Below are 26,984 nucleotides of genomic sequence, written 5' to 3'. Positions count from 1 at the left end.
CAGCCCCCCAAACCCATTTTTTTCCTTTGGGGTATATAGTTTGTTTCACCACAAACGTGTGTTTTAATTCCACCATGCATCTTCCTTCTTTCCGTCAGTTGGATTCTAGTTCAGTTCCTTATTACTTTAGTTATTTAAAAAAGGCTTCAGGGCTTCCCTGGTGGCGCAGTGGTTGAGAGTCCACCTGCCGATGCAAGGGACACGGGTTCGTGCCCCTGTCCAGGAAGATCCCACATGCTGCGGAGCGGCTAGGCCTGTGAGCAATGGCCGCTGAGCCTACGCGTCCGGAGCCTGTGCCCCACAACGGGAGAGGTCACAACAATTTGCGTACCGCAAATTCAATGCAATCCCTATCAAACTACCACTGGCATTTTTCACAGAACTAGAACAAAAAAATTCACAATTTGTATGGAAACACAAAAGACCCCAAATAGCCAAAGCAATCTTGAGAACGAAAAACGGAGCTGGAGGAATCAGGCTCCCTGACTTCAGACTATACTACAAAGCTACAGTAATCAAGACAGTATGGTACTGGCACAAAAACAGAAAGATAGATTAATGGAACAGGATAGAAAGCCCAGAGATAAGCCCATGCACATATGGTCACCTTATCTTTGATAAAGGAGGCAGGAATGTACAGTGGAGAAAGGACAGCCTCTTCAATAAGTGATGCTGGGAAAACTGGACAGGTACATGTAAAAGTATGAGATTAGATCACTCCCTAACACCATAAACAAAAAAAAGCTCAAAATGGATTAAAGACCTAAATGTAAGGCCAGAAACTATCAAACTCTTTGAGGAAAACATAGGCAGAACACTCTATGACATAAATCACAGCAAGATCCTTTTTGACCCACCTCCTAGAGAAATGGAAATAAAAACAAAAATAAACAAATGGGACCTAATGAAATTTCAAAGCTTTTGCACAGCAAAAGAAACCATAAACAAGACCAAAAGACAACCCTCAGAATGGGAGAGGGTTGAAAATGCTTCATTTTCAAATGGGAGAGGGTTGAAAATGCTTCATTTTCAAATGAAACAACTGACAAAGGATTAATCTCCAAAATTTATGAGCAGCTCATGCAGCTCAATAACAGAAAAACAAACAACCCAATCCAAAAATGGGCAGAAGACCTAAATAGATATTTCTCCAAAGAAGATATACAGACTGCCAACAAACACATGAAAGAATGCTCAACATCATTAATCATTAGAGAAATGCAAATCAAAAGTACAATGAGATATCATCTCACACCAGTCAGAATGGCCATCATCAAAAAATCTAGAAACAATAAATGCTGGAGAGGGTGTGGAGAAAAGGGAACACTCTTGCACTGCTGGTGGGAATGTGAATTGGTACAGCCACTATGGAGAACAGTATGGAGGTTCCTTAAAAAAACTACAGATAGAATTACCATATGACCCAGCAATTCCACTACTGGGCATATACCCTGAGAAAACCATAATTCAAAAAGAGTCATGTACCAAAATGTTCATTGCAGCTCTATTTACAATAGCCTGGAGATGGAAACAACCTAAGTGTCCATCATCAGATGAATGGATAAAGAAGCTGTGGCACATACATACAATGGAATATTACTCAGCCATAAAAAGAAATGAAATTGAGTTATTTGTAATGTGGTGGATGGATCTAGAGTCTGTCATACAGAGTGACATAAGTCAGAAAGAGAAAGACAAATACCGTATGCTAACACATATATATGGAATTTAAGAAAAAAAAATGTCATGAAGAACCTAGGGGTAAGACAGGAATAAAGACACAGACCTACTAGAGAATGGACTTGAGGATATGGGGAGCGGGAAGGGTGAGCTGTGACAAAGCGAGAGAGAGTCATGGACATATATACACTACCAAACGTAAGGTAGATAGCTAGTGGGAAGCAGCCACATAGCACAGGGAGATCAGCTTGATGCTTTGTGACCGCCTAGAGGGGTGGGATAGGGAGGGTGGGAGGGAGGGAGACGCAAGAGGGAAGAGATATGGGAACATATGTATATGTATAACTGATTCACTTTGTTATGAAACATAAACTAACACACCATTGTAAAGCAATTATACTCCAATAAAGTTGTAAAAATAAAATAAAATAAAATAAAAGAGGCCACAGCATCTTAGTAAAAAAAAAAAGAAATGGCATCAAATCTCACCATTCTGCCTCTGATTTTCCCTCCTTCACATTCAGCAGTGGTTCTCAAATGTCAGGGATCAAAAGGATTACCTGAAGAACTTGTCAAGTTGCAAGTTCTTGGGTCCCAACCTCAGAGATTCGGATTCCATGAGCCTGTGGTGGGCAGAAGGGATGTGCACTTTTATTTTTATTGTTTTTAGAAACTTTATTTTCCGTCAACCTATTTCCATTTTAGAAGTTTGTGGAAGAACAGGTTAAGACCATTCAGTGGTTGTTCCTACCCACTCAGGGGCCCGAGCAGTGGGAGCTGCAGGCCGTTCTTCAATGGCGGGCTGAGCACTCCAGTCAGTGGGGAACTGCTGAATAGCCACAGAGGGCACCTGCACACCTTCGGACCAGTCCATCACCTCAGGCTGAGTAGCAGTGAACTCAGAAGCTGGAGCGTTCCATTCACCCTGAAATTCCTCCTTGGTCACAGCTTTCTCAGCTGCCGCCTGCTCTTCCTTTTCAGTCTCTTCAGGATCTCTGTAGAAGTAGAGATCACACACGACCTCCCATGGGTGTTCACGGGAGATGGTGCCACACATGCGCAGAACTTCCCGGGCAATCATCCACCACATCAGACCCACTGAGTGAGCTCCCTTTTTAGGATCTTACAACAGGATACATCAAGTTAGTCTGAAAACAGAAATGCCTGCGAGGTCCTAAGTGAGAAATAATGGAGAAAAACAGAAGAAAACACAGGCCATTTTAAAAATGTTTTTTCATCTCTCCTTAAAGCTTTCATACATTAAAATCATACATTTGTAGCAAGTATTACTATCAAACTTCACTCATTGGGCCAGAGACCCTTGTGGTGTTAGCGAAAAACTTGCCCGTCAGGTAGCACACTACCTACACTTGTGAGTTCATCGGCCAGTGGCCTCAACTCCAAGCTCTAACAATGTGCAGGGGATGTGCACTTTTAATAAGTATTCCAGGTACTTCAATAGCAGGTGGGCCCTGTACAACAGGTGGAGATGCTCAATACTATCAGTATTTTTTTTTTTTTTCCTAAAACCCAGATATGATCAAGTTCTTACTTGCTGAAACGCTTTTTATGTCCCTCTTTCATCTAGAATATATTGTAAAATCACTGACATGTGGCATAGAAATTTCTGCAGTTTCCAATCTGCCTTTCAAAGAACATCTCCTACCACTCTGTTCCCCCACCTCTTCTCTTTCCTGTGTCCTAGCCCTTTTGGCATCACATATGCTCTTTGCTCTATACATGTCAGATGCTTTCTTTTGCCCTGACTTGGAAACTATTATGATTTTGTTTATGTTCCATCTGCTTGCCTGCAGTGCCTTCCAAACATTCTCCAATTAGTAGACTCCTACTCATCCTTCAAACTACAGCTCAGTTATTACTTTTTTGATGAGGCTTTCCCTGAATTGGCTGCCCACACCTCTATCCCTCCTCCTACTACTTTGGCTAAATTCCTTGCACCCCTCTGTTTGCTGACATCATTCTTTTTCACATCTATTCAAAGTGGCATTCAGATTATGGAAACTTCTTGTTACCCAATGTCTCTTGAGCTAGAGAGTCTATAATTGAGAGATCCTATATTATTTACTTTCTATTCCCAGGCCAGGAATTGCTTTTTACTTATTTTCACACTATTGTAGCTTCTTTCAAACATGAATGCCTCTTTCCACAGTGATAAGCAGTTTAAGTGTGAAAAGAGAAGTAGTGTAAGGGGAAGCCAGTATACGTGGATATCAGCACATTGCCATGTTTTTCCAAAATGTTTTTAAATTGCCACTTCCAAATAAGGCTTTATTTTCTTTCAAGTTTCAGAAAAATTTTATCTAAACCTAGAACAATGGAAAGAATAAAATTGTGTTGGAACTTTAAAAAGTGCCAGAGTCACCACTATCTGAATCTTCTGTTCAGTACCTGGCATTATTTTCAATTCTGACAGACTTGAAGGGGGTTCTACAGCCTCCGGTGACATAATGTGGGAAGAAGTTAGAGATACAAAGTAACAAGGCACACACACAAAAAGTTAGCAGTCACTCTTTTTTCCTGGCTTCCTCTACCCACCCACCCCCAACCGTTGATCCCAGCAGACAAACTAGTATCAGAAGCCACTTATTTAAATTCATGTGAAAATCATGTTCTCTCATTAAAAACATAGTGTTTGTGAAAAGAATACTTATTAGCAAGGCCTTTCAAATCCTTATTTAGATTCCACAACTTAAAGCTCTAAAATTGATCACTGATCTTACAGCTGTCAACTTACCTTTACTTTCCAGAGTTGTGCAAGGAATGTAAGAGTCTTGTTTTCTGTTTAGAATAGGAAGAGATTGATGAGCGGGAGGATATTTGAGTGATATTTTCTGGGGAATATTTTAAAGATACGCAAGAATAGTTCTCAAAATAGAAATTACAAAATTATTTGGCTGAAATAGATTGCAATAATGTTGTCCAGCAAGGGAACCGGAAATAAGAGAAACCATTTATAACCGTGGAGTAAAGTAAGTGAGAAAGTGTAAGGACACTATTATTTAGTCTTTGGATTTGGAATGCTAAAGAACAGCTTCCAACTATTATCAGATTGGAAGTGGCTGGAAAGCTAAATGGGAAGCTGTGAATAATGCATTGTTTATCTCACAGAACTCAGAGATCCGAATGCTAGATAGTGAAGGAGGGAGGGTAGTGATGTGCTGTCAAGAACTTCAGGCTTGACTTCTATTACTCTTATTTATACCCACAGCATAGAACAAGGGATGCGTGCTGACCTGCAGCTATTCCTAGGGCTGGGTTTGCTCACTTCCTTAGGATGCTGAAGGTTACTTCCTAGTTTGGAAAACCAAAGTGCACTTTATGCACACGGAAATCCTGTGCCAAATCTCTTTAAAAAGTCCTGACACCACTTGGTGTAGAACTGAAGAGACTTTCTGATCTGGGGTGCGTATTAGTGTCTTTCTGTGCCAGAAAGAGTTATGCGAAGAGTTATGATCCCATTGAACACAGTGAAGGAATAATACCAATTTTCCTTTGAATACAATCAACAATCTTTTCTTTTAAATGAAGGGCTCCTGTTCTTTTAATAACAAACGTTTCTCTGGCATTTCAGTTTCTTTTCCATTCACTTTGCCATATGACACTCTAGCAGGGTTTCTGGTTTCTTCAGGGGATTAACTACAAGAGCATGTACTGCAAACAATAAAATAGCTGCTTTCCATTGAAAATAAGGAGGGGGTGTTTTTCTCTCCCCACCACTACTCTCCACCACCGCACCATCATAACTTCGGGATTTCCTGCGCCTTTGGTGACGCCCGCGACCCCCACCCCCTTCCGCCCCAGCTCGGTGCTTCAGAGCTGTCTGCGAGGCCGCGCGCGCTGTCCTGTTCTTCTTCAGCGCTCGCTTCCGACGGCACTAGGACCCTGGGATGTCCCTGAGCGAGGTTCGAGGAAAGGCAGCCAGACTCCTCCTTATCTCCAGTGTCAAACTTGACATCAGCCTGCGAGCGGAGCATGGTAACTTCTCCAGCAATCAGAGCGCTCCCCCTCACATCAGTGGCATGCTTCATGGAGATATGCTCCTCTCACTGCCCTCTGCACCAGCAACATGGATTGTCACCTCTCCATCTTCCTCCTTCTCAGCTGCTCTGTTCTCAATTGCTTCGGGGAACTGATTCTCCAACCTTCCAATGAAGGTAAGCCAGGTACAGCGACGCGCACAGCCCTGCCCGGCGGGGCTAAAGCTCTTCCAAGCACGTTCGCACCGAAGCCTTCTCAGGTCGTCGAGGTCCCTCCGAATAAAGCAGTTTGCTCTTAGAGTAAACGAAAGAGGTGCTTTTATTTTCGGCTGTCTTCTAAAACACTCTAAGAGATAATTTTGGATTGCCTAAACCTAAAATGTGTTTTAAATCTGATACCAATTCAAGCAATTATCTTGTTTGCCAATTTTAAGCAGAAAGAAAGAAAAATCCTCCAGTTTTACAACCCGGTATGTTAATTGCCAAATAGTCATGGCAGTATTTTATTTCCTAATTATGACCATGTAGTACTCTGAGAAGTTTAAAAGAATATTCCACCCTTCTCTCTAGATTCTTTAGTATGTTTAAAGGTAATGACAGGTTGTTCCAACTTAGGATCATGGCATTTATGAATGGGCTAAAGCGAAATCAGAGTTTGTTGAAGCGGAGGTGTGTGTGTGTGTGTGTGTGTGTGTGTGTGTGTGTGTGTGTGTGTGTGTGTATTTATGTTGCAACTGCTGTATTGAAGTGATGTGTATCCCACCAGGCGGTGGTTTGCTCTGTGGTACAGGTTCTAATTAGCAGCATATGCCACGTTAACATAAGTAATATTTGCAGAAATTACAATAAGCTGAGATTGGATTTTCTTTGTTTAAGGGCTTATATACGAATAGGAGAATGTATTTAATGAATAGTGAAAACTCCTGGGTAGGTGTAGTAAATAACTGAACAACAAATTAAGAAAGAATGTTCATATGCAGCAAATGGTATTTCCTCAGTGCTGGGTTATTTATTTTCCTCCTAATGGCCATTCATCCCTTTTCAATGGATTAAAGTGCAAACCTAATATTAAGGACACCAATGTTTCCTATAAGATTTTATGCTTAATAGAGACATTGCCTTTTTCCTGTATACCTTTTATGATCTATTCCTAATGATTTGTGAATATAATCGCTAACTCTTAAGAAAAACTTTTCTGAATAATTGATTGCTTTCAAGCAACACTTACAACTTGGATTTCCTCTTAATCATTTTGAACTTATAACAATAATATTTAGCAATTTAGCAATACTGAGAAGTTGATGTGCAAATGCTACATTATATGTTATGTCACTAACTAAAAAATATATTGGCAAGCCAGTACCGTTGTATATTGTATATATTATTTTTTAAAAACACAAGTAAAAACTCAAAAATATTTAGAAACTTTTTAATTAAATATAAAAACTGCCTCTCATATTTGGTGACCTACTTTCACTGCCAATAGAGCAGTTTAATTTCATTCTTTCCTTAGTGACTGCTTTTATCAACTTGGCAGATTTCATTAAATTTTTTATCTTTTTTTAATTGGGAAATTTAAAATTCTAAAATAAAAGGATCAAGAAATTATCTTACCTTCAAGTGAGTTTTTTTTACAAATCAAATTAACATGTTTATTTGAAAGTAATGGTCAATCATTTTTTATGAATGAAAGGCAAGCCTAGTTATCTGTATAATGAGTAACATACAAGTATGTTAAAATTAGTGTTTATTCTTTTTGTTTCTTTGAAAATATTAAAGTATTGATAATAGCTAGAAAACAGTAATATTATTCCCATATTGCTATGATAAATTGTATTTCTCCAGATGGAATATTTATAAACTATTTAGATAATGGATTTTAGTGAATTAATAATGCACAGGGATATAGCGAGTCATTAATGAGAGTCATTATTTTTGTGCAAAACATAACCTTTCAGTAAATTGCAAGAGGAAAAAAGGCCTTTTAAACTTATTGACACTTATATAAAATTAATGAATATTAATTTAATGAAATAGGAATTATCAAATGCAAATTGCTTTTAAGCCACACCTTATGTATATTTGGGTATATAATGCATATTATTATACAGGCAGGTACACATTGACAATATGTATATAAAAAGGTGAATATATTCAGAAAGCTGACATAATTACATTTAATTTGCTTGGGCAAAAGTTTATCTATCCATTGTTTGTGGGATTATTCTTTCCAGATCACGTCCTATGGTAGTCTCCTTTCTCTTCTGAGGTCATGAAGGGAAGATTTGAAACAAAATGTAAAATGAATGATTTAACTTGGGTAATATTTGAGTAAGATTTCAAATATTAATGCAATAGCTTGGGACATAGTAGTAGAGTTGAACAACATGAAAAGTGAAAAATCCAAGTATGTGCCAAGATTTCTATGCAATTCTTCTAACAATGTTATTTGAATAAGAAGCAATGCTTATGAAAATTCATATATTGGGTAGAAGGAATAATGATAAAATGAATCTCATTAATAAAGGTTTCTAATATAAATTTTGAGAACTGAAATACAAAATACTAGGTTGTATTTAAAATATGTTAAAAATTATATTTCAACACTATAGAAAATTTACTAGAAATTTACTAAAATTTATTTTGCAATCTATTATGAAGATAGTCATGATAGAAATAAAAGAGAACAAAAACCTAACCACTGAGTTAATTGCTAGGAAATGTGCCATTGTGTGACTTATTTTTTAAATTTGAGAATTGATAATCAAATATCAATTTTGAAATGCCATGGGTCCATGATAAGAGAAAAATACTTAGAAAAAAAGTTTAGTATGAACTTTCCTTTTATTAATCCAGTTACAGATAACTTTCTAATATGCCTTCAAGAAAATGATTCCAGATGATACTTTCTATGACTGGCCTCTTTGATGACAATTATTTATAATTTTGATGGTTATTTAAATCAAGAATTGGCCTATATACTTATATAGAAACTTTGCAAAAGCTGCAGGGAACTTTATTAAAATCTTACCAGGTCTGTTTACATGACACATCAAGAAAAGACTTCCATGGGAAATCAACTACTTTTCATGACAAAATAGGATTGTTACATTATGTATTATTAGAAAAGTTTATATATTTGCTCCCTGTTGCCATCCCAGATGGATGATGATAATGTTAAATAAAAATAACTTTACAAAGTGGTTAAAACTTGATATAAAGTAAAGAATCAACTATTGTTTGTATAATCTCTTTTAGCAGTGGATAAAGTAATCTCTTTAGACACTTTTCTACATTTGAAGCTTTCTGAGGCAGAATGCACTTCTTATTCATCAGTACATAATATACTAAATAATTTTTCTATCCAAAAGTGTTTGTAATTTAGATTAACATTTACCTATAGAGTTCTTTACACTGGAAATCAGTTTTCAAAATTAAAGTGAATAAAATTCAATCTTCATATATATACTACTTTTTTTGGGAGATTTTTATAGGAGTGGTAGGCACACTATATGAAATGTATTTCACTGAACGTAAGTCACTTAAGTACAAAAGGATACTATGTGATCGTTTAAAGCTCAAAAGTAAAACTTAGAGATGAACACTGTATGCTTCCCTTTGAATATTAGGCAAATGATGGAGACATTAAACATTAAAATAATAGATTTTTCCCTTTTTAAAAATCAGTATGACTTGGCATCATTTTCATGTATAAACACTTCCTCAAATAATAACACATTGTGGTTGAAATATTAATAGAGAACTAAGCTGTCATATCACCATTATAGTTATTTTTTAAAGAGAGTTTACATTTGCTTTTAATAGCATTTTATCATTCTAGACTAAATAATTGAATGCATTATACATTTTTGTAATTTAATAGCTTTCCTAATGGCTCGCCCCTACTTCCCCCCAACAGTTATAACTTTGCTATTTGCCTGGAGGTAGGAGAAACCTTAATTTCACTATTTTATAACCCACAACAGTTAACACTTGACCTAGGTCATTAACAGGATTATCAGCAAATTTGTTTAAGCTTTTACTGACAACCTGAATTGCTACGATAATATTTTGATTGTGCCGGAAAGAAACTTCTTGCAACCTCTCAAAATCTATCATGAAATTAATTCATTCTGAATCTATATCTTCCTAAAGACTAATATTGATAATAATAATTCAAGTGGGGAAATGTCCACTTTGATACCCCATTCTCCTCACTCTTATGTTTTATATATCACGCCATTCTTGTCCTTGTTATAAATGAGCAATTAAAAACTCTTAAATAGTAAATATTCTTGCAATAACAATAGACTTATAAGTACAAACCAGCTTCATCATAATTGAACAGATTCAATTTTATACTTTCTTATTATTGGTGCTGTAGTTAATATGATTTTTCTACCCATTTTAAGATATAAAGTCAATTGAATATGTTTATAACTCAAAAGCAACTGGAACCATAAAAGGGAAACTACATATAACAAAACAACATTACCCCGTGTAAGATTATGGTGCATTTTATATAAAGTTGTCTTTCCCATGAAACACTAGTAATTGGGAGCTACAATGAAAAGTACATAAAATGAATACAAACATTTTAAACAAAACGTTGTGTACAATCATAACTTAAAGGTATTTTGTTAACATTGTGTAGTAGATTTATGGAGTTTCATGTGAAGATTTTTATTACTTGAATATAATTATGGTTTACTCTTTGCTTTTATAAACAATTTAGTAGTTTCACCTTGACTCATAAGAAACTTATTATCTTTAAAGAAAAGACATAAGATTTTTTATCGTGTCTATATATTATCCACATTTTAATATTCAAATTTTGGTGTGTTCTTTAAGAGTCCTTCACTTTTAATAGTTTCTCAAAATAACTTTCTTTATGAAGATCCCTAAATGTCAAAATTGTTTCTGAAACTCTGGATTTTTTCTGAAATAAAATATATGCAATTTTTAAATATCAAATAATCAGTTACATATGCAAAGGATTTTTAGAGGCAAAACATATTTCCACAGTATATTTGATTTACTAACTTCAACACAAATGGAAACAGCAAGAACTCTTCTTGAGAGTTACATTCTCCAAGTCATAAAATCTTCAAGAAAATATTAATAAAACTTTCCACAAATCATCAAAACTCGATAAGTTCTTACAGACATTTACTTACTAGGAAATCTGTGATGTGGGTTACCTTTGATTTTAGTCATTTTCCAATGATTTTGTTTGGCATAAATACTAGATGGAAAGAGAAATATGTATTTCTTGGAAGAACACTGTTTTGCAAATCATTTTCTGTCAAGATCCTCAACTTTATTTTTTACACACTTGTCTTTAAAACTTTTAATAAATCTTGTTCTTTTAATTCCTGTTTGATAAAAGATTTAGAAAAATAGATGCAGGTGCCCCCTTTTTGATTCTGTTTTCAGAGATCTGGATTTTATCACCAGGGAGGGTCAGAGCAGGGCTTTTACCAAGTGCACAAGTAGCTTTCCACAGATTTTTCAAATAAAGGGGTGACTGGTGGTGTAAAACGTTCATTATATTATTCATCCAGGTATACTGAAAACCAGGCTTTGAAATTTATTTCTAAGAAATTTGAAAACCTTAATTCTTCTGTAATGACTTTAGAAATAAAAACATTCTTGGACGTTTATAAAATGCAAAGGATTCCAAGACACAAATCAATCTAGGCAGACACCCCTCCTGGAAATCAGTGTGTGGGCACATGTGCACCCCTTGATTTCACTCTCTGTGTCTATTACCAGCTCCCTAAAATCAGGTAGTTCTTGGAACCTGGCAGAAGTTTTCCTCTTGGAAAAGTCTGAAAGTCAGCAAGTTTTAGTTTGCCTCCTACCAGCTTTCTGTGAAATTAAAAAAAAAAAAAAAAGTAGTGGATTACAAAGAGGAAAAACGTCTTTGCAAGAGAATAGAAAATAAAAAGTCGATTAGAAAGATGGAGAGGTAGAGAAATGCAAAGGTTCTAAAACCAATGATAATATTTGTCTTTTGCTTAAAAGAAAAATATTTACCACGTCAAACATCTGGCTAATCAATTTTTAGTAGATCTCTAAAAACCTGCGCACACACACACACACACACACAAAAGGGTGTGTGTTTGGGGCGGGGTGCGGATTTGGGGGGCGTTGCGTGCTTTTGTTTCTCCTCTCAAGTTTACACACTTTTGATTTTTCCCCTGAAGAAAATATTTTGTCTAGGAAAGTTTTGAGAGTGTAAGCCAAACCCCTTTGGAAGCCTGGGCGTATGCATGTGGAGGATGGATGGAATCAAAACCAGTTCAGCAGTAAAGCCTCCAACTTGGAGTGATGTTATTAAACTGCAAGCCCTGAGTGGGGAACCCCCTCCCTCTCTTCATTTTAAACCATGTCCTGCTGTTCCAGTCAAAGCAGAGGGTGAAAATCCACATAATCCAAACCAACATGGTGAAGTCAGAATAATAGGCGAGGAATGAGGGGGAAAACAAGTGGCAGCACTGTACAAATAAACTGTTGTGAATAACCTTAGCCATGAACTGGGGTGGCCACAGGAGGTATGATGGCGCTTCTCTTCCTTCGCATCACACCTCCCACATTTGATAATGCAATACTGATTAAATTCCAAAAGTGTGCCCTGAGAAATTTTAGCACGAAACAGAGCTTTACGGGGAATTCCAGGGATATGGCAACTGACGGATGAGCAGGCGCCCTCGCGGCCACCACACCCACCACCAGGGCATCTTAACCTCAAACTCGCCGCCGCCGCCGGGACCAGGCTCATAGGTGCGGCGGGAAAACGGAGTCTACCAACAATTCACTACTTTTCACTCCTCATCGGATTCAAGATGGGATCAGAAAAGCCCATCTCCGGGTCCACGTCCTCCAGCTCAGTTCAGCCCTCGGGGTTCGGTGGTTCTTTGTGCGCGAGCGTCTCCGCGCCCGGCGGCCAAAGCGCACTGCCCGGGCGCTGCGAGCTAGAGCGGCCTCCCGCAGGCGGCGGGCGGCGAGCACGCGCGGAGCCCCCGAGGCGGCCGGCTTCTTGCCGGCGGCCGGCGCCGGGCGCTGGTAGCCCGGGCGGAGGCTGGAGCCACGGGAGCGCGAGGGCGCCAAGTTCGGCGGAAACTAGCGCCGGGCGTAGGCGGGGCGGGCGAGAGGCAAACGTGCGCCCTCTGCCTGCGACTACGGAGCTGCCGGCGCTCGGAGAGGTGGCGTCCTCCCCAGCACCTGGACTCTCCTTACCTGGGGAGAGCGCGAGCGGCTCGGACGCGCCAGGCAAGTCCCGACATTCACAACAGACTCTGACCCGAGGTCTCTATCGCCCCCACCCTCAACTCCCCACCTCCCCCTATAGCTGGCAGTCTTTGCAGCTTGGCGTCCATAGTTGGCGCGGTCTGCCCTCCTAAGTTCCGGCCCCGCGAGGTGACAGGTGCAGGAGAGGGACAGGGTTCTCCAGGGTTCACAGAACTCCCTGTAGAGTTGGGAAAGCGCCTCGAACCCGGCCCGCTCGGTTGGGACGAGCCTGAGACGTCCATTGTCCTGCTTGCTGCTGTGTTTCCCGACCCCTTTGCTGTTTCTTGAATTTTCAAAAGATATCTCTCTAGACGAAAATGAAGAACTTTTGTTTTTTCAGTTTTCGTTAAGACCATCTACTGATGCCACCTGTTAGGTCCCTCGGGAGAGCTAAGGGGCGTGTTCTACAAACCCACTCCCCACCCCGTGCACAATCGAAAGTTGTCTGTTTTCCCCACAGCCCCATATTTGATTGGCACCATTTTTTTAAATGAAAACAGGATTTTCCCTCTTCTGATTTTGGGAGTAAACCTGGAATGGGCCAGGAAGGGTTTCTGCGAGCGGCATTACCGAGGTAGGTTAGTAGTTGGTTGATGTTGATGTTTGTGTGGTCATCAAAACTTTAATGTTTTTCATAAAAGAATTGTTGAATCCAGGGCATTCCAAGACTAAATATGGCTTCAGTGTCATGCCCAGTAATCAGATAACAATTACACAGAGTTCCACTGGCTGGAAAGATTTTTCCCTTACATTGTCATTGAGTACGTACTGTACCTCATTTAATCTTAAAGCCGCCCTAAAGTAGGTATTATGATATCTCCCATTTTACAACTGAGGAAACTAAGTAAACTCATCGTAATAAAGTAGTAACTGAGCCTGGCCCTCTCTTGTCTGTCTTCTGATGTTAACCTCATATGTTTTCTCCTGTACACAAATGCCTGTAAATTAAGGAGGTCTCCTATTCAGGAAAAGCTCTAGCTTCTCAACCTCAATCCTACTGACTATACTAATGTGTCTTGTTGACTCGCAAGAAAAATCTTAGAAGTACTCAGAGTATTTGTGTGAAAAATCAGACTTCAAAGTACTTTCAAAAAAGTACTTCAAAGAGTACTTTGAATCTGCAGTGTTTACCCTCATAAGGTATGATTATCTGCATAGGTTGGGGACTCACTAAGAATTAAAGAAAATTTGATGTGGACAGAGGAATAAAAGATGTGATCTGTGATGTGTTTTCTTCATACATTCTTACCTCTGTCTTCCTTTCCTGACCCTCAGACACTCCTTTCCTCACCCCGGAAAGATTATTGTCATGAATTCCATACACAGAGATTGTGAGGCAATTATCAATATAACCTGGATGTGATTTTTTTTTAGATTTATATAATAAAAATGAAGTGTGAATTAACTATTGGAATTGTCATAAAGGTCAGTAATGGGTGGAAGTAGAACTTGGCCTAAAAAGTAGACTTTAATTTCTATGGAAACTTTCCCCTATTTAAAAGATAATTTATATATTACTTAAGATGAGAAAATAAATTATAAAGATTTATATCCTCTTTCATAAAAACACTTGTACTCTATTTAAGTGGAGGCATTGAGAAAAGGTAGCTAAAACAGGGTTTTGAAAGGTAGCAAATTAAGTTGGGGGCAATTATATTTTTCATGTGGGTGTTTCAGCACATATGTTTTGCATTAATTACTGCAATAAATTCTGTTAACCTGGCAAAGAGCAAAAATAGCATATTGATGACATCAGGCTTTCAAATCAGAAAGCTGCTTTCAGTACCTTGCTTTCTTCTCTGAAACATGAGAAAAAAAGTTTTCAAACGTGTTATCATTTAGGTTCCCTATGAGTTTTCTAACCACTCAAGCTATTGCTATTGGCACATTTTCCATGAGCAAAAGCAAAGGCTTAGCAACAAACTTTTGTTTTCTCACTTCTGATGGATTAGAATCAACAACTGTTTTCCCTACTATTTAATGTTCTAGTTCATATATGATTTTGCAGAGCTCTCTCAAATCAAGAAAATGTAATGTGACTTCAAAGTCTCCAAACTGAGTTGCCTCTTGTTTTAAGACAAAAATTCTTGACAGATTACCCAGTGGGGACTGGAGCAAGGGGAGAAGCCTGGGTTAATTTTATTGCTGATAAGTCTATTTAATCAATATGAAAATAGTTTCATCTTGAATTTTCTGTATATTCACTAAGGGGAGGTTAATTTATCGTCTTTAAAATAATAAAGGTAGATCAATAAATTCTGCAGGTCCAGTAAAAAAATAACACCCATCCCCCCCGCTCCCTCCCTTGATAAAAAATGAGACTTTAAAATTTATTTTTTGCCAGTGATAAAGTTAGTTAGTTTCTAATCAATATGAAATTTAGGCATTCCCTATCTATCTCAGGAAGAGTACGGGAAACAGAGAACAGCTTGTTAGTAGTTAACATATGCTTTATTTCTTGATTTTCAAAAGTAATTTAGCAATAAATAAAATTCTATAGATTTTAGAAAGGTACTTTTTTATTGCATATGATAGCAATCTTCACACTGAGAAGTTAGGCTGGGAAGCTGATTTCCAATCGCTTCCTTGTAGATTGTCTAAATAATCCTCTGGTTAAGCAGAACAACACTCTGAGGAAAAGTCTATGTGCAACACTGTGTGTGAGTGTGTGTATGTATGTGTGTGTGTGTGCATGTGTGTGACCAACAGTATTGTCCCCTTATGTAACTGAACCATTCCCTTTAAATTTTCCTTTCCAAAGGTGATCCTTTGGAAACTCAAGTTTTACTACCCTAGCCCTAGTGAAAACATTAGAACTCTATATTTAATTTCAAAGGCATAAATTTTAAAAAACATTAAAATGAATTAAGAAAACTGTTAAGAAAAAAATTAACTCATCTTTCATACTGCAATAATTTGGTTTATTTACCAAACAGTGCACACCTGAGAATTAGTTACTAGATTTTGGAAAAGAAGGTTATCAGCATGTTGAAAGGCCTTGAAAATAACAGCTTAGTTGGGACTACAAAATGAATACTTACATAAAAAACTTTTAATATAGACGTGAAAGTCATAAAAAGTGCAATATGAATCTTTACAGAAGATTAGCTGCCTAAAACTGAGTCCCTGGAATATAAGGAAGATTTTTTTTTAAAGATAAAGTTAATAATAACAACAATAAATTAGTAAAAACAAAGAGAGAAGACTAAATGATTTGCCTAAATTTGTGTAATAGGGATAATTATAACCCAGATTTTTTTTACTGCATATATCTAGAAAACTTTATAAATAATTTGAATGAATGCATAATAAATACATATACAAGTAAAAAGCACTTTTGAAAGAACCAAACATTCAGAAATAGCTATTTTAATAAGCACATATCTAAGCTCAATGTAAATTCTGTGTGAACATATACATGCACACACATGTGTGTATTGGAAATGCACATGATTGAATATCAAAAAAGACCATCCCAGAACAGAAGCTTCTATAGGTGCTATTCATATTATGACTACACTACCAAGAAAAAACATTGAGATTTGTCTGAATTCTGCATTCTCTTGCAGTGATAAATGAAGTTTCCTGACCACCACAGCACTAATTGTTTGATACTTTCCATTGACACTATGCTCCTAATATGAAAAGTAAAGGGCTAGAGTTTTGAATTAAACTGATAGGCATGTGGCGCTTCACTGGATCCTTTGTGAGCCTTTATAAAGACCCATATTTATACATTGAAGAGTTTGTTTATATGTGTGTGTGTGTATGTCTGTAGACAACAGTCATGGTGTATGACATAAAGTCTAGATGTAGATATCCTCTAGAATATGATGAAGTCCAAGCTATATCCTGATTTTAATTTTCTAGAAATTTAAACCAATTTATTCTACATTGGGCTTCTTTTAAAATTAAAAAAAAGTTTTGTGATATAAAAGTTTTGTGATATAAAAGAATGTTTTTTTTTATTTTATTTCTTTTTAATATCTTTATTGGAGTATAATTGCTTTACAATGGTGTGTTAGTTTCTGCTTTATAACAAAGTGAATCAGTTATACATATGTTCCCATATCTCTTCCCTCTTGCGTCTCCCTCACTCCCACCCTCCCTATCCCACCCCTCTAGGTGGTCACAAAACACCGAGCTGATCTCCCTGTGCTATGCGGCTGCTTCCCACTAGCTATCTATTTTACATTTGGTAGTGTATATATGTCCATGCCACTCTCTCACTTTGTCACAGCTTACCCTTCCCCCTCCTCATATCCTCAAATCCATTCTCTAGTAGGTCTGTGTCTTTATTCCCATCTTGCCCCTAGGTTCTTCATGACCTTTTTTTTTTTCTTAGATTCCATATATATGCATTAGCATATGGTATTTGTTTTTCTCTTTCTGACTTACTTCACTCTGTATGACAGACTCTAGGTCTATCCACCTCACTACAAATAACTCAATTTCATTTCTTTTTATGGCTGAGTAATATTCCACTGTATATATGTGCCATATCTTCTTTATCCATTCATCTCTTGATGGACACTTAGGTTGTTTCCATCTCCTGGCTATTGTAAATAGAGCTGCAATGAACATTGTGGAACATGTCTTGTTTTGAATTATGTTTTTCTCAGGGTATATGCCCAGTAGTGAGATTGCTGGGTTGTATGGTAGTTCTATTTTTAGTTTTTTAAGGAACCTCCATACTGTTCTCCATAGTGGCTGTATCAATTTATATTCCCACCAACAGTGCAAGAGTGTTCCCTTTTCTCCACACCCTCTCCAGCATTTATTGTTTGTAGATTTTTTGATGATGGCCATTCTGACCGGTGTGAGATGATATCTCATTGTAGTTTTGATTTGCATTTCTCTAATGATTAATGATGTTGAGCATTCTTTCATGTGTTTGTTGGCAATCTGTATATCTTCCAAAGAATGTTTTTAAATTGAAATTTAATTTAATCACTACACTTTTTGTTCCCTATGTTAAAATTTGAATCCTTATATCCAAGGGACTTCCAAGCACATTTTTATTTTGAAAATAACTACTATATTAGAATTGTTTTGTAGGCCATCTTCTACGTTCTATTCCATTTTCATAGCCATTGTTCAAACCCTGACTAAACAGATAGCTTACATTTAGTAGTCAAAGGTTAATAATCAAGCGATATAATAAAAAGTATATACCAAGACAGCCTGAATTTATGGTGTGAAGGCAAAATATATGTGCTAATGCTTGAGTGCCTATTTGCCCTAATGATTATTTATATAATTTCAAACTGAAGGATATATTTTCATTTTTCACTTTTTAATCTGTCAAAAAAGTCCTTTCAAAGTAGAAATAAACAATTTTTTCTGTTCTAGAACACTTTAAAAAGCTAAAATGTGTTGAAAAAGTACAATGTTTACATAATCATTAATGTTCTGCTTTTAGTACGTTACATTTTGGGAAACACATTTCACTTGTCTAAATGATTCATAATATAGGTTGACGATGCACAGAAGCAAAGAGACCTGCTATTCTAGGGACCATTATCAAAGCTGAGGTGGTTAATGTAGTAAAACCTCATTGACAGTAGAACATCCCCACTCATTTATTTGAAAGAATTATTTTGTTATAAGAACACATTCCCAAGGGATATTTTAATAGCTGTTTTCTCCATAAGAGTATTAATATCAGAGTGACCTTCAGATTTCTCAGATTAAAAAGCAAAAAATAGAAAATTTTAACACTTTAGAAACAACACAGAGTTAACATTTACTGAAGTATCCAAGTTTCAAGTGGAATTTTGGTCTGTGTTTCTGTTATTTCCTTGAGCTGCTGTAGTCATGAGAACACAAGACATCTTACTGTAAGACTATGTTTTGATTCCAATGACTTCTTCCTGCTGTTGGCAAAGATTGAAATGCGGCAGCTAATTACAGTTTCTTCTTTAATTAGGACCTGCCTGTATAGAAGTTAATATAAAATTATTGCCCAGGAAGAAAAGCTAATACGAAAAAGTTGATAGTATACCACCTTGTCCAGAAATCTGCTTATATCCCATAAATAAGCCATTGATACCATGCAACAAGAGGGTTTTCACAGAAATGTCTAGCACTACACACTTTTAAAATTTTTTACATAATTATTTTACTTGGTTATTTGATTGAGAAATTATCATAAATTTATACTTCTATGACACAAAATGCCTGTAAAATTTAACATAGATTACAAGAAGTTTTATCTATCCACAATTAGTAGATTTTAGTTGACTTCATTTATAGTTTAAAACATTTTTATAAGTTTTAGTCTGTGAAATACAATACTAATGATCTATTACAAAGATGTTTTAATTATATTTAGTTAGAAATAAACATAAACAGGAAGTCTATAGGAACTGTTAACTAAGAATATATAATCCTAGTAGATAAAAGTTATGTTGAAATAGATAAGTACATTAATAAAACTGACTTCTCTAAATTTCTTCTCTGTGGCATACCTGGGTGTGTACAGTAAAAATGAAAAGCTGAGCTTTGGTGGACTCCTGTCAGCAAATACATCTTGATTTCTTGATTCCATGTTATGGTTGGCCAGAGTACCATACAGTGAATTACAACACTGAGATCAAAATGTATTACTTCCTGTATTCTATTTGAGACATTTAAGTATAACTTAGGAGCAGATTAAAGGACTCTTCTGCTATCTGTAACCTAGAGCAAAGCTACTCTTTTCATCATAACAGAAAGTGATGAAAATGATAAAGATAAATAGTGTACAAGAAATGTGTCTGGGACAATTACAGTGATGGCACAAACAGGAAAGGAAATGTCATTATTTTTTAGTAAAAACAAGACAAAATCAAAGGATGGGTTTGCTTTCTGCTGTAGTGGTTTCATAGTTATTTGCACTTGGTTATAAAAGCACCTTGTAACTGAAGGTTTTACAAGAAAACATATCTATTATTACAAGTCTGAAATTCTTTAGCCATTAAACCCTACTTGTCACCTTGACATTTCTAAATGTTTTCTTAAATGCAACTATAGCATTACCACAAAGCATAGATATGTTATTAAATAATTGAAATGATCTTCCACTTCAGTAAGAAATTGTGGCATTTAATTTTAAAAATTATTTTCGTACTATCTGTATATTTGCAGCACCTAATCTAAAAGATGTGAATATTTGTTTAACTCTTAGTCTTTCTAAGTGGACAGATAGCCACTATGAATCAGAATTTTGAAATGCTCTTGAAAAATCTTGGTGTATTAATGATTCTTTAAATGTAAAACTCCAGAAATTTATACCTAAAGTTTTTAATCTGTCCTTACTAAATGAGAACACTTGTTGCAAAATCTTATTTTAATGACTGAGTCCTTTAAAAATTTTTAATGAATTCTTATTAGTAAGAAGGGAAGGTGGTATATAAATTCTTGGCACAGATAATTCTTTATGATGTTGTCAATGCCAGTGAGCAAAGGAGTAGACATTTGATTGTCTCTTCATTATTGTAGAGGGTAAGAAGGGAAGAGAGAACAAGACTCCTGAGCATCTTAAATCCGTAATTCAGCCAAGTGGGAAAAGTGACATAAAGATCAGTGGCAGGAATGACAGCAAGGGTTCCTTCTTTCCAGAAGCACTTACAACCAATATGAGCCAGTTTACTCTATACTTTGTTCTTATTCCTTTACTTCATTCTACGCCTTCTAATTCTCATCAGACACCACACATCATTTTGACCAGCAAATCTCGTGTTAGTGCCCACCTGAAAGCCAATTCAAGGAGACTGAGTGAAGATTCCTTTACTGTTTTCATGAATGTAAACCCCTTCACCTATTTATACATTTTTTTATATTTAAAAGCAGTGAGACTAGACAGAGTAAAGCATGTGAAAGACATCCAGAACCATATCCATCCAGACTCCCCACAATGATTTCTTTTGCCAAAAACTCCTATTTATATCTCAAGTGGAGTTCTAACACTTCAAAATGTGTCCAATTTAAATCACTTTTAGAAGTTAATATATGCTACATAGCTCTTTGAATAGAAAATATTCTGAAATTAATGAAATGACATATTTTCTGTTACAAACCAAAAATATTTTGAAATCAACCATTAGAATATGAAATCTGGTAAGAGACCATTTATATCTTTGGCAAATAACTTAGCATGAGGCAGTCATTAAAGAATTAGTCTATTTATATATTCCCACCTACCCTTAAGAATAATTTCCTAATATTTTTGTTAAAATTCATAATTGTAAACTCAAAAATTTTAGCAATTAAAATAAATATTCCATGTTACAAAGTGTCATTAAAACTCAGACTACAATATGTTTGTACATCACAATTCTATCTGCCCTGGCATTTGAATAATGGCACTACTTGAAAGGCTATGATCAGGTCTACAGCGTTTTGGGGAGAGGAAAAGCATTAGTAACTAATGTTCTTGCCCATATCAGTGTGGGGTTTAAGATATTGCATTGCAAGGTTAGATTTAGTCAATGTATCCAGAGACATCACTCACAGCAGGTTGACTTTCAAATTCCATTAACTTTTCTCTTCTTCTTATCTCAATTATGCTGCACTCAAGATTGCTATACAACAGATCACAGGAGCCTTGAGGTTTATATCCTGGCAAATTCCAGTCTAGTAACCATTGACTTTAAGTGGCTAGAATTCTTAGACTGTGTTGTTCTTATTTGGCTATAAACAAAAGCACTTTATAAACCACAAATAGGTGCTTTTAAAAAGTGTCTTGATGTCACTTTTCTTCTCTATTAGGCCATATATTGATGGTTGATTTCCAATACCATTCAGAAGATTTGTATTGGAACTGTTGTTAGATAATATTTTAAGTTTACAAGAACATTGAATCTGTATAGCATGTAATAACCTCAGGTGGCTTTAACTAAATTTATATTATTTGATCATCACAGCAACATTGTGAGATAACCAGTGCAGACCTAATTATGTTTGATAGATAAGAGGGTCAGAATCATGAGTAATGCTGCTAATTGTGTGTTCCCTCATTCATGCTAAATGGAGTGCACTAAAAATTCAATTTCTGAGTAAATGAAATAAATTAAATTAATCTCTTATACCAATTTTAATTGACAGTGCAATACAATTCTTTTTGGTTTAGCTTTTCTCCTTTGAGTTGAAACCAAATGCTGATGTGATAAAGCCAGTCCTTTTCCCCTCATCATTATCATCAGAGAAAACTTAAGGGTATAGTTCTTTAGTTAACAACCTACGTTCCAATGAGTAATTTACTAAGTGGAGAAAATATTTATATCTTCCTTGCCTCAAACACTTTTTTCCTCTGGTTATTAATACTGAAATTAAATCAACCATTCATCTTAGCAGGTGGAATAACATATATCCATCATTTAGTACATATTCAATTATTACATACACACAAAAACATTGAATCATTTAAACCCCTGAAGGTATTACAAATGTGATCCAATGATTTATGAATACTGGCCCTGTAAATTCTACGATGCAAATCCTGTGTAAAACTCAGAGAAATCAACTGCTGAATGTGATAGAACCAACAACTGAGCTAGGTATGTCTATCAGAATAAATGTTGGTAACATACTTTAAAGGTGAGGATGTATTCTCATATTTTCAAAAATTCTTTAACATTATGTAATCTGAAATGTTATCCGTGACATTAATTGGTAGAAGTTTTTTTAAAAATCATTTTCTAGAGATAATTTCAATATAATTAAGCATACTGTTAATTTCCAAACTGATATCCTGGGAAATAATTCCATTATGGAAATTACACTATGTAATCCATGCAGCAACTATCTTCTTTTATCTAAATATAATTACTTCTCACTGGGATTAATTTATTGTGAGGGGAAAAAAGTTTAATCATTAAGGAATTCCAGTGTAATAGGTTAAGTTTATGTGTTTTTTTTCCTCTGAGAACTTTATCTTTTTATCTTAATGATTAGGAATTTTTCTTATACTCATCTAGTATATTTATCATCTAACCAGCTAACCAAATATCTTCTTTTAAAAAGCAGTGCTTGAAAATTTAGAATTCTAACATCAATCAAAATAATTCTTTTTCTTAACATTTATATGATTAATGTTTCCTTTGTAAGAAAATAATTGGGATGATTAAAGAAAGGGTGGTGCTTTTCATGCATCAGGAAGCCCTTTATTGACAACACATGGTCATGTTGTGCTTTGCATGTATTAACATTATGTTTTGATTTGTGAATATATGGAACCCTTCAAAATGACTGTCTGTTATTATACTTATTGATTCACCTGCTCTGGTTCATGTTAATAGTACCTGCATATTTTATGTAAACTTCTTCTACATCTTCCATTAATCAATCATGGGGTTGTTTTCTAACTTAGAAGAAGGATGTGGAAAAACTATAGTTTCCATTATTTAACAGATTGACAATCAACATGAGCCCTTTGTTATTAATTAAACTTAAAGTATCTTTTTATATTTTACTTTCCAGTCCATTTCAAATTAATACTCTCTGGGTTGAAAATAAATCATTTGCCTTTCTCTTTTAATAATATATTCAAAATGCAACTACATTCTTATTATATTTTATTATTCATCAGACTTTTTAATAACTAGCACAAAATTCTGAGTGAAATCATTAAAGTCTTTGGGTAACAATACCCTTTTTAAAGAAGTAAAGCTTTACAAAGCGCTACGCTATTATAATACATATTTTTGCTTTGGCTTCTCCTCAAATTGATAGCTAAGCATTTTGTTCATTACATAAGTACACAATTTATACAGTATTTATTATAGTATGTTTGGTTTTGGCCAGGGACAATATGAAGATGTCATATCAAAATATGTACAAAAAGAAATACGATTCATTATGGAAGCATACTTAACTAATTTATAGTGAAATCATGTCAATTTATTAAATTTAATGGTCTTTGCAGTTATTTTGATTTCATGTTAGCATTAATGTTTCCTATTTTGTATTTTTATAGTGTCCTCTCTAAACCTGTAATTATTCTGTCAATATATTAAATATACAATATATATATATAAACAAACATAAACAGTTTAAAAAGTCACAGAAACTTTTGATCCCTTAACTTTCCATGTGGTTGCTTTTCTTTGTAATTCCCTTCTTCTACTCATCATACACATATAATGAGAATGAACAGAGTCGTGTTTTTTGAACACGTTGATATTATTATATCAGCAACAGACAACATTAACTTGACAGAAGTAAATAGAATTCATTCCTTTCAACTGTTTTTGTGTTATCTGTGTTTTCTTTTAGTCGATCTACTGGATTCAAAAACAATTCAGGGGGAGCTGGGCTGGATCTCCTACCCATCACATGGGGTGAGTTTGGTAAACTATTGAAAGGAACATGATTCTTCTGTCCATTGCCTCTCTTAGAGAGCAGGAGGAATTATTGGGAACAGGAATTCCTGTACTTCTGATGACAAGTTGTGCTTATCAGTATATTCAGTACATGGACTAACACAGCTTAGTATTTGTATCCAATGGAACTATTGAGAGTTTTGAAGTATTTTTTCCCCTTCTGAATTTATCAATTGCTTGAATGAACTAACAGTTTAATTATTACTACCATCATGCAGATGATCTAAGCGTGATCACCTAACATTTTTTTTGTGATGTGGTCAAAACAGGTGAGTTGAGGAGAGACTCTAAATTTTAAGTAATGTAGAAAGTGTGTATTTGGAGATGGTTGCCTCCAGAGTTGTAGCCTTAAAATCAACTGTGGTGACAGTTCCACATAGGGTAGGTATTTGTGAACAGTATAAGCCTGTGTTGCCTTAATTTCTTTGCTTAAAGTGCCTTCAGCTTGTCTAGATCAGTTTAAAACCGGACATTTTATTTAGGAAAATATGACTGCCTTTAAATTCTAAGCACTGTATATACCTTTAATCTTTTGTCAAGCCAGACACAGATTACTGAGGTGTATAGCATTTTGGGACCCGAATATTTATGATGAGCCTTTGTGTGAGAAAATTTTCCTTCTCTTTTTTCAGAAAAAAGAGGGTCGTACATTTGGAAATTTTTTGTTCCTACAAAATTGTACAAAAAATGCCTAAACATATCTGTTTTGTTTCCAAGGATAGGCTGTGGAAAATGCAAAGTGCTATTTAGGAATATTTGTGATAGGAGTAAATGTGTATATTCCTTTTTTTTCTAGGCCAGCCTCTTTTCAAAGAGGTTATAATTACATCGACTTAGTATTGGTGTTCAGTCTTTAGATTTTTGTGCCTAAACATACTAATTTTTACTACCAGCTTCTTCTTCCCCGACGGATGTTTTGCATCAGGGATACTTCATCTATCTGTCATCTTTGTATCTGCTTCTCTTCCTGGTGCACCTTGACACTGACATGATGCCAAAACCTATCACATTATCAGGCCTTGTTTAGTTGCTTAGAAGGGAAGAGTATGAAGTAAGCCAAGGTTTGGTTTTCCCATAGGTTTAAAAGGAATCAAATGGTTAGGGTAAAAGCACATCCTGGGTAGTCATAACGAATGAGTTGAAACTCAGGATTGAGCTGGAAAACTCATTTAAAACTCATCATCCAAAACTCAAACCTAACTTTGATTTTGATTTTAGAAATTTGAGTCTTTCATTACTCCATTAGATAACATATCATAGAAACTTGCTGCCTAAGGAGATATGAAAAGCAAAAACCATACTGATACTTTACATATATATATATATATATATATATATATATATATATATATATAGTAAACAATAAGTTAATTTGTATATCAAAGCAGCAGTCTACCTCTTATTTTCCTTTAAAGAAGGTATAAAGAAAACACATTTCTCCATGTTGAGAATTTGGGGAAATGAATTCATTTACCTTGTTAATCTCATAGATTTTATCATGAACAAAGTTCACTTTTACTTCCAGAGAAATGTTGGGTGGGGAGGGATGTTCTAGAACCTTGCCACACACAGTGTACACATGCACCAACCAGCAGAGTCCAAACCTGGGAGATTCTTAGAAATGCAGGCTGTCAGGCCCCACTCCAGATGAATCAGAATCTGCATCTTAACATGGTCCCAGGTGATTCCTAAGCACATTAAATTTAAGAAACACTCCTCAGGGTAACTGGCCTCTTGACTTTTCTCATCTCTTGCCCAGTTTCCTACCTCCTTTCTCCTAGGAATCGCTTATGGTTTTCTCATGAACAGTTTTCAGTCTCTCCGTTAGCCTCAGAAAGCTGACCTCAGGCGCTCCGGCCTCCTCTTCATTGCTTTCCTGGTTGGTCTTCTTGCAGCTGTTACTTCACTATTTCAGATGCATTAAATGGCCTGAAACAGCTAGTCAGGTTCTCCAAGCTTATCATTAAAACCAGCAGGGAGAAAAAAAAAAAAAAATCTCCTCAACAGATCATGATGTTTATAATACCTTAAGCTCCAAATGATTAAAATAAAAGAAAAACCAAGTATGTGAATTATTGTCTTGGGGTGATTTGTAGTACATTTTTCCTTTAAATCTTCCCCCTGTATTATGTTAACCATAATGTCCATGAGGAAATAAGTAGCACTAATTTAGAAAATGTGACATTAATATTCATTTCGTTTTGAGAAACTGATGATATTCTTGAGTGAAAGCTCAATTCTTGAGTCAATTTAAGTTTGGGATTTAACATCTTTGCTTGTATGATTGTTTGTGCCTTTAGATTCAATTAATCATTTTTATTGCCTGATCATTGTCATTTTCAATTTGACAAGGATAGAGGAATTTTGTGTTTGTTTTGGTTTTAAAGGGAATAGATAGTTAAATCAGTAGTGATATCTATGATGCAAGCTTTTCCATAAAAAAATGAAATGATAGCTGGAAACAACTTTGAACTAGTCATTGTTTTAATTAATTAACCCCAATAAGTAAAAGTGCATCTGTTTGCAGGTTAACTAAAATATAAACCTTGGAGGAAAAAATTATAACAATGTCAGACCATACTGAATTATCGAAATATCCCACTCTCTTCTTCTTTTCTTTCTTTCTTTCTTTCTTTTTTTTCTTTTTTTT

At 35.6% G+C, this 26,984-nt stretch overlaps 1 protein-coding gene and 1 non-coding gene across 2 annotated transcripts in view; one reads left to right on the top strand and one right to left on the bottom strand.

The window, feature by feature from the left end:
* Positions 1-2,952: 2,952 nt before the first annotated feature.
* LOC117312243 (small nucleolar RNA SNORA62/SNORA6 family) lies at positions 2,953-3,102 on the bottom strand. Its single transcript, XR_004526502.1, has one exon. It is a non-coding gene; the product is annotated as a small nucleolar RNA SNORA62/SNORA6 family (small nucleolar RNA).
* Positions 3,103-5,622: 2,520 nt separating this feature from the next.
* EPHA3 (EPH receptor A3) overlaps positions 5,623-26,984 on the top strand; it is a 374,642-nt gene continuing 353,280 nt past the window's right edge. Inside the window, exons 1-2 of the mRNA XM_019922227.3 lie at positions 5,623-5,855; positions 24,228-24,292. Of these exons, the coding sequence (XP_019777786.1) occupies positions 5,768-5,855; positions 24,228-24,292 (153 nt within the window). The 5' untranslated portion in view covers positions 5,623-5,767. The remainder of the gene's footprint in view (positions 5,856-24,227; positions 24,293-26,984) is intronic.

The sequence above is a fragment of the Tursiops truncatus genome, chromosome 4 (genome assembly GCF_011762595.2).
Source record: "Tursiops truncatus isolate mTurTru1 chromosome 4, mTurTru1.mat.Y, whole genome shotgun sequence".
NCBI classification, from domain to species: Eukaryota; Metazoa; Chordata; class Mammalia; order Artiodactyla; family Delphinidae; genus Tursiops; species Tursiops truncatus.
This window is presented reverse-complemented; position numbering and strand designations above follow the sequence as displayed.